This window comes from Pollachius pollachius (genome assembly GCF_949987615.1).
Source record: "Pollachius pollachius genome assembly, chromosome: 13".
Taxonomy (NCBI): Eukaryota; Metazoa; Chordata; class Actinopteri; order Gadiformes; family Gadidae; genus Pollachius; species Pollachius pollachius.
Genome location: NC_136946.1, coordinates 2,323,867 through 2,332,600, shown reverse-complemented (window position 1 = coordinate 2,332,600; position 8,734 = coordinate 2,323,867). Strand labels below are relative to the sequence as shown.

General features: G+C 40.4%; 1 protein-coding gene across 3 annotated transcripts; it reads right to left on the bottom strand.

Annotated features, from left to right (window-relative positions):
* Positions 1–1,224: 1,224 nt before the first annotated feature.
* On the bottom strand, positions 1,225–8,299 carry cart4 (cocaine- and amphetamine-regulated transcript 4). Of its 3 annotated transcripts, XM_079749126.1 has the most exons (6): positions 8,018–8,299; positions 7,119–7,178; positions 6,194–6,306; positions 3,518–3,739; positions 3,061–3,156; positions 1,225–1,633 (listed from the first exon to the last, which is right to left on the bottom strand). In XM_079749126.1, the coding sequence occupies exons 1-3, from the start codon at positions 8,171–8,173 to the stop codon at positions 6,199–6,201; spliced, it is 324 nt and encodes a 107-aa protein (XP_079605252.1). In that variant the 5' UTR covers positions 8,174–8,299; the 3' UTR covers positions 1,225–1,633; positions 3,061–3,156; positions 3,518–3,739; positions 6,194–6,198. The 3 variants fall into 3 exon arrangements, with proteins under 3 accessions (XP_079605252.1, XP_079605251.1, XP_079605250.1); XM_079749125.1 differs by having other exon boundaries at positions 3,061–3,198; positions 3,518–6,306; XM_079749124.1 differs by having other exon boundaries at positions 3,518–6,306.
* Positions 8,300–8,734: the final 435 nt, after the last annotated feature.

Here is an 8,734-nt window from a genome sequence, read left to right as displayed (position 1 = left end):
TTTGCCGTCTTTAGTCCAGAACTTCTAGTATACCACTGGTCCCTAGCGCTGGTCTAGTCCAGGTCTCGTACCAGTTCTAGGGTCAGCGCTTCTTGTCCACTGGTCCCTAGCGCTGGTCTAGTCCAGGTCTCATACCAGTTCTAGGGTCAGCGCTTCGTGTCCACTGGTCCCTAGCGCTGGTCTAGTCCAGGTCTCGTACCAGTTCTAGGGTCAGCGCTTCGTGTCCACTGGTCCCTAGCGCTGGTCTAGTCCAGGTCTCGTACCAGTTCTAGGGTCAGCGCTTCATGTCCACTGGTCCCTAGCGCTGGTCTAGTCCAGGTCTCGTACCAGTTCTAGGATCAGCGCTTCATGTCCACTGGTCCAGCAGCCTAACTAAAGGGTGAGGGCCGTTGGTGTTGAGGCGTCAACACTCACTGGTAACTCACACTACTAACTCACTGGTAACTCACTGCTAACCAGCTGAGAGGGTTAGTTAGATTCATCTTGGTGTTCCTCTTCAAACCATTCTGCCGTCGACTGCTTCTTGGAATTTTATGCAAAAATAAAGAATCAAAGTTTTATAACATGTCAATGTAGTTAAGTTGTGGTTTGTTTATCTTTACATCTGTACTGGTTTACACCTGTTTGTTATATCGGTTTATCTTTGCACTCTACTGGTCTATACCTGTACATTTTACTGGTTTATCTTTACACCTTTAACCTATACTGGTTTACACCTGTGCGTTACACTGTGTGGTAGCCTGCTTCCCAAAGTGCCAGGTTCCCGGTACGAATCACACGTTAAACAAGGGTTAAGCCGCACTCGGCGTTTATTCAACAAGAATCAGGAATATGAGTTCTCGCTCTATGGTCTCCGTGAGCCTTTAGTCCGCTGGCGTGTCGCGTAATCCCTTCGTGTCTCTCGTCTCCCGCTCTGTGGTCCTTTTTAAGCCGGCTCTGGCGCTTTCTCCTCCCTGCGGCCAGGTGTCCCCCATCTCGCTGATTGGGGGAAGAGACGTGGTGCTCTCTGTCGCCGGCTGGTGGGTGGCGGCGGTATACCCCGTCCACTACTGATCCTCGGACCCGCCCGGGCCGAGGTTTAAGGTGCGGGATGCCACAACTGGTTAAACTTTACCTCTGTACACTATACTGGTTTAACTTAACATCTATTCTATACTGGTTTACACCTGTAGTCCGTGGGTCTTGTTTTAATTGGATGCAAAGTAACCAACGCCCTAGTATAGTCAATCATATTATCAATTTATTACATCTTAACAGTATAATCAATCATAAAATCAATTTATTGCATCTAACAGTCTATAATCAATCATAAAATCCATTTATTGCATCTAACAGTCTATAATCAATCATAAAATCCATTTATTACATCTTACAGTATATTATCAATCATAAACTACCGTTATCACATCTAACACGTCTAATCAAATATTTTCAGGTGTGCATGTGACATCAGAGGAAGCTCCTTATATAGAGGTACGGCGCTGTGATGACATCACAGGGAACTCCTTATAAAGACGTGGGAGCAGCGTGAGGCTCGGGGGCAGCGACAGGTCTGACCGGGACTCGAACCCCCAGACCATCGCCGTAGCGACCTGGACCCACTGGGCCTGGAGCAGAACTTATCCGAGTTGCACTGAGGGGGGGAGAGAGATAGTATCGGGTCTGTTAGTAGTTCTCAGTAGTATTATCGGGTCTGTTAGTAGTTCTCAGTAGTATTATCGGGTCTGTTAGTAGTTCTCAGTAGTATTATCGGGTCTGTTAGTAGTTCTCAGTAGTATTATCGGGTCCGTTAGTAGATCTCAGTAGTATTATCGGGTCCGGAAGTAGTTCTCAGTAGTATTATCGGGTCTGTTAGTAGTTCTCAGTAGTATTATCGGTCTGTTAGTAGTTCTCAGTAGTATTATCGGGTCTGTTAGTAGTTCTCAGTAGTATTATCGGGTCTGTTAGTAGTTCTCAGTAGTATTATCGGTCTGTTAGTAGTTCTCAGTAGTATTATCGGGTCTGTTAGTAGATCTCAGAAGTATTATCGGGTCTGTTAGTAGTTCTCAGTAGTATTATCGGTCTGTTAGTAGTTCTCAGTAGTATTATCGGGTCTGTTAGTAGTTCTCAGTAGTATTATCGGTCTGTTAGTAGTTCTCAGTAGTATTATCGGTCTGTTAGTAGTTCTCAGTAGTATTATCGGGTCTGTTAGTAGTTCTCAGTAGTATTATCGGTCTGTTAGTAGTTCTCAGTAGTATTATCGGGTCTGTTAGTAGTTCTCAGTAGTATTATCGGTCTGTTAGTAGTTCTCAGTAGTATTATCGGGTCTGTTAGTAGTTCTCAGTAGTATTATCGGGTCCGTAAGTAGTTCTCAGTAGTATTATCGGGTCTGTTAGTAGATCTCAGTAGTATTATCGGGTCTGTTAGTAGTTCTCAGTAGTATTATCGGTCTGTTAGTAGTTCTCAGTAGTATTATTGGGTCTGTTAGTAGTTCTCAGTAGTATTATCGGGTCTGTTAGTAGTTCTCAGTAGTATTATCGGTCTGTTAGTAGTTCTCAGTAGTATTATCGGGTCTGTTAGTAGTTCTCAGTAGTATTATCGGGTCTGTTAGTAGTTCTCAGTAGTATTATCGGTCTGTTAGTAGTTCTCAGTAGTATTATCGGGTCTGTTAGTAGTTCTCAGTAGTATCAGGTCTGTTAGTAGTTCTCAGTAGTATTATCGGTCTGTTAGTAGTTCTCAGTAGTATTATCGGGTCTGTTAGTAGTTCTCAGTAGTATTATCGGTCTGTTAGTAGTTCTCAGTAGTATTATCGGGTCTGTTAGTAGTTCTCAGTAGTATTATCGGTCTGTTAGTAGTTCTCAGTAGTATTATCGGGTCTGTTAGTAGTTCTCAGTAGTATCAGGTCTGTTAGTAGTTCTCAGTAGTATTATCGGGTCTGTTAGTAGTTCTCAGTAGTATTATCGGTCTGTTAGTAGATCTCAGTAGTATTATCGGTCTGTTAGTAGTTCTCAGTAGTATTATCGGTCTGTTAGTAGATCTCAGTAGTATTATCGGTCTGTTAGTAGTTCTCAGTAGTATTACCAGGACGGTGATTCTCCGTCTGCGCAGGCGTCGACACACTCCGGGGAGTCGGTTGTCTGAGTGGGGGCAGACCGCCCTGCCGGGGGGGGGGCTCACCTGGGGGGAAACCTCCTTACCACCGATCAGACGCAGCTATGTCTAAAATTAGATTTAGATTCTACCTGTTTTTATGTATTTATTCAATATATCTCTCTGTCTACATATATAGAGAGAGAGAGAGAGAGAGAGAGAGAGTTGTATCTATAGTATATAATAGAGTAGTATAATATATATTGTAAAGTTTAGTATAACCTATAATATATTATTTAAAGTGTAGTATATTATCTAACAGAAAGTGTAGTATAATATGTAATATTTAGCAAACAGGAGAATGTGTACTATAACGTATATTGTAAAGTTTAGCATAACCTATAATATATTATATAAAGTGTAGTATAAGTATGTATTAAGTACGTACAGGTCCCAGCTGGTCCGTGGGGGGGCTGGTCAGCTCTGGCAGGCTCCCCTCAGCGGGAAGCGCCGGGGACAGAAGGAGGATAGCCAAGCAGAGGACCACGGCCGGCCCCAGAGACCTCATCCCCCCGTCGAGCCCGCTCAACGCTAGCAGCTAGCAGCTAGTGGGCCACGCCCTTCTTCCTACGCCTCTCTGTGCATCAGCTTCGGAGCTTCGTCTTCATCCCTGTGTATCACAGTCATGTATCACAGTCATGTATCAGTCATGTAACATTCATGTATCACAGTCATGTATCACAGTAATGTATCAAAGTCATGTATCACAGTCATGTAACATTCATGTATCACAGTCATGTATCAAAGTCATGTATCACAGTCATGTAACATTCATGTATCACAGTCATGTATCACAGTAATGTATCAAAGTCATGTATCACAGTCATGTAACATTCATGTATCAAAGTCATGTATCACACTAATGTATCCAAGTCATGTATCACAGTAATGTAACAGTTATGTATCACAGTCATGTATCACAGTCATGTATCAAAGTTATGTATCACAGTAACGTATCACAGTAATCTATCACAGTCATGTATCACAGTAATGTATCACAGTAATGTAACAGTTATGTTTCACAGTCATGTATCACAGTAATCTATCACAGTCATGTATCACAGTAATGTATCGCAGTCATGTAACAGTCATGTATCACAGTCATGTATCACAGTAATGTATCACAGTAATCTATCACAGTCATGTATCACAGTAATGTAACAGTCATATAGCACCATAATGTAATATAGTAATGTATCACAGTCATGTAACAGTTATGTTTCACAGTCATGTAACAGTTATGTTTCACAGTCATGTAACAGTCATGTATCACAGTCATGTATCACAGTAATCTATCACAGTCATGTATCACAGTAATGTAACAGTCATGTAACAGTCATATAGCACTATAATGTAATATAGTAATGTATCACAGTCATATATCACAGTAATGTATCACAGTCATGTATCAGAGTAATGTATCACAGTCATGTAACATTCATGTATCAAAGTCATGTATCTAAGTCATATATCACAGTAATGTGTAACAGTCATGTATCACAGTCATGTATCAAAGTCATGTATCACAGTAACGTATCACAGTAATCTATCACAGTCATGTATCACAGTAATGTAACAGTCATGTAACAGTGATATAGCACTATAATGTAATATAGTAATGTATCACAGTCATATATCACAGTAATGTATCACAGTAATGTATCGCAGTCATGTATCAGAGTAATGTATTACAGTTTAAAACATTAATGTATAACAGTGATGTATCACAGTAATGATCACAGTCCTATTTCACAGTCATGTATCACAGTCATATCAAAGTAATGTATCACAGTCATGTATCACAGTCATATATCAGTCACGTATCACAGTCACTATCACATTCCTGTATCCCAGTCATATATCACAATAATGATCACAGTCATTTATCACAGTTTATCACAGTAATGTATCACAGTCATTTATGAAAGTAATGTATCACATGAATATATCATTGTGATAAATTACTGTGATATATGAATGTGATACATTACTTTCATATATGACTTTATTTCATACAGTATATCACAGTAATGTGTCAGTTTATCAAAGTACATAGGTCTGAAGGTATTTAGTTAAGGTATTTCAGAATGTATCACTGTTTATCACAGTACATGGGCCTACAGGTAATAGTTAAAGTACTTTATAATGTATAACAGTACATAGGTCTAAAGGTATTTGTTAAAGTATTCCATAAAACGTAAGCAAAGCTGTTGTCTGACCTGATACGGTGGTGGAGATGGTCACATGACGTCACATGACCTGGTCTAATCCAGTCAGAAGCGGTCTAATCCGATTACAAGACTCACAAGTCTACAGCATCGGCTCTTCAAGGACCCCTTTTACCATGGTTACACATCTATTTACATTAATTATCGCCTACATGGAGACCAGTAGAGACAGTAGATAACAATTGACACCAGTGGAGACCAGTATAGACCAATAGAGATGTAGCGCCAGTAGAGACCAGTAGAGACAGCAAAGACCAGTAGAGACTAGAAGGGGTTCAGGTTAATATCGAGTTAGTTCATAAGGACATGTTAGTGTTCATGAATCATGAGGACATGTTAGTGTGCATGCAACAAATAAAATCACCTGAGACAGCTTTATCAAGATGATTCATTTAATAAAAATAATAATTAATCCAACACAAGAACATAAACCCAAACACCTGTGTAAGTGTTTGTGTATACGTGTGTGTTTGTGTTATGTGTGTATCAATGCCCATTAGGGTGTGTGTTAGAGTGGACACTTTTGTGCAGACATACGGTTCATTAGTGTATTCTTCTGTGTTTGTGCAGATTCTGTGTATCAATGGTGTGTATAGTTGTGTGTTGGTGTGTTTAATGTCAGTAGTACTAGTAGGATCAGTAGTAGCCTTAGTGTCTGTAGCATCAGTAGTAGTATTGTAGTATTAGTGTCAGTAGTAGTATTGTAGTGTCAATAGTAGTATTGTAGTATTAGCAGAAGTTTTGTAGTATTAGTTTCAGCAGGATCAGTAGTAGTATTAATGTTAGTATTAGTGTCAGTAGTTTCAGTAGTAGTATTGTAGTATCAGTAGCAGTACTAGGGTCAGTAGCACCGCAGGAAGAAGGTGTTGCAGGCAGCTCCTCTCATGCAGTCACACAGACGCCCGATGCGAGGTCCGTGCTTCATGGCACATCGCTCGCCCACGTCACACTGGAGAGAGAGAGAGAGAGAGTCCACCACCTCAGCCTACTACAGCATTTTAATGGTCCCATGACATGCCACCAGGGGTGAGTGTGATTCGCCGTTACAAGCCGTTTTGGAAATCTTCCCCTTATGACATCACAGGTGGGCGTGTCCACCTAGATGTGTGACGGGTAGATGAGCAACGTCTGCTTCATTCCACTGGGTAGGCTGGTAGACTGCTCTATCCAGCACATATCTAGGTGGACACGCCCACTTATGATGTCATAAGGGAAAGATTAAAAAAAAACCTTAGAAATGAATAATGATGACTGAAGTTATCTATTATTTTTAATATCTGAAATAATTATGATTAAAGTGCTGTATAACTATTAATACATGAGTCTAATAATGATGGTAAAAGTGATTTATGTTTAATATCTGGCAACCAAGGGATCATATTAATAATAATAATAATAGCTTTAGCGATAGCCACCTCAGGCTAGAGCGTCTTCTAGAACGTCCTCATGCTCTAGCCTCAACGTCAATGAGACCAACTGAAAAACCACAAGCCGGTATGAAATAAACTGTTGAACTAAGATTCTGGAAAAAGTGTGGCGATTTGTTAAATGTTTGAACAAAGGATAACGGTTAAAAATTGGAAAGTGGAATGGAGTCTCAGGGTGAACAATGTGGAAGGGTAGGGTCCCAAAGATTGTAGAGAATAAGACAGAAAGAAAGAAAGAAAGAAAGAAAGAAAGAAAGAAAGAAAGAAAGAAAGAATGAAGCCTAACAACAATAGTTGTAATAATGTCAGTGATTGATGAAGAGGAAGGTAATACCCGTGGGATGATGCTGGCTCTCTTCTCCACCGAAAGATCTTCTTCCTGAAGCAGCTCCGCCTGAAACACACGTTGACATGGTTACAGCACGAAAACACGCTACCATGGTTACAGCACGACAACATGTTATCATGGTTACAGCGCATCACCACGTTACCATGGTTACAGCGCTTCAACACGTTACCATGTCTACAGCACAACAACACTTTACCATCGTTGCAGAAAAACATGTATTTATGATAGCCATAATAATATACAGTATCGTTGATGTATTAATAAGATAGATCACTCAGGGGTGTCGTTATTCCCAGTATAATGCTTACATATCGGGATCAATATATTCATTTACAGTAATATAAATATTACTATACTTTACGTATTTTCAAATATATATATACGTATATACGTATATATATACATGCGTACATACATTTGTTTATATGTATGGACATAAACATATATATTTGCATCCACATATACATATATGTATATTAATAATGTATATGATTGATCATATTTACAATATCTATAATATTTATAATAATATATATAGTGTAATATCTATCTATCTTATCTTACCATATATATACATATGTACACATACATGTATGTATGTGTATATAAATGTATTTATATATATATATATATGAAGATGTATTTATATGGTAAGAGATCCTTACACTATTACACTATATATATATATTTAGTGTATATATACAGTCTCTCACCACATCATATATATTATAGACGTGTATATGTATATATATATGTATATAGTGTGTTTAAAGGTGTGTATATATATTAATATTAATATATATTAATATGTGTGTGTGTGTGTGTGTGTGTGTGTGTGTGTGTGTGTGTGTGTGTGTGTGTGTGTGTGTGTGTGAGGGTCTTACCAGACCGTCGGTGCTGAAGCGGTAGTAGGGGTCTCGATGGTCTCGCTGTTCCTCGGGATCTCGCAGCTCTTGGGGGTCCTCTGAGCGAGAAGTTAAAGCAGCTGTCGCCACCGACAGGCATACGGACAGGTAGAGCACTGCGCGGACCCGGTCCATGCTGCGACGTCCTGAACCCTCACTGACACGGACTGGTCTCTTCACTTCTCTCGATTCCCTTCGCTCCTCTCGGTTCTCTAAACTTCTCTCGATTCCCTTCACTTCTCTCGGTTCTCTTAACTTCTCTCGATTCCCTTCACTCCTCTCCGTTCTCTTCACTTGTCTCGGTCCTCTTGTCTGCGGTTCTCGGTCCTCTGGTTCCCGGCTGTGATTGGAGGAGGCTGCAGGTTGGTCTCCTCTCTCTAACTTGCGCCCCTGTATTTATAGCGGGTCCGGACGTCACGGGACGTGTCAGACCTTGTTATGTCTCTCGTCCTCCATAACTTAGTGTCACATCAAGGTGCGGGGAGGAAGGACGGTCTGGGGGTCCCGAGACAAGACGGGGCCATATCAGGAGGATTGTGTGGGTGGGTGTGTGTGTGCTTGCGTTAATGTGTGCATGTCTGTGTGTGTTTGTGTGTGTGTGTGTGCGTGTGTGTTGTGTGTGTTTGTCTGTATGTATTTTTGTATGTTTATGCGTATGTGTTTATGTGTGTGTGTCTGTGTGTGTTCATAAAGTGT

What these genes read in the sequence shown, in the direction of transcription:
- cart4 (XM_079749125.1), bottom strand. Translation starts at nt 8,173, where the DNA reads ATGGACCGGGTCCGCGCAGTGCTCTACCTGTCCGTATGCCTGTCGGTG. An exon ending in GCTTCAGCACCGACGGTCTG is followed by an intron (nt 7,179 to 8,017) that starts GTAAGACCCTCA and finishes CGTGTGTTTCAG; the next exon opens with GCGGAGCTGCTTCAGGAAGA. An exon ending in GAGCCAGCATCATCCCACGG is followed by an intron (nt 6,307 to 7,118) that starts GTATTACCTTCC and finishes CTCTCTCTCCAG; the next exon opens with TGTGACGTGGGCGAGCGATG.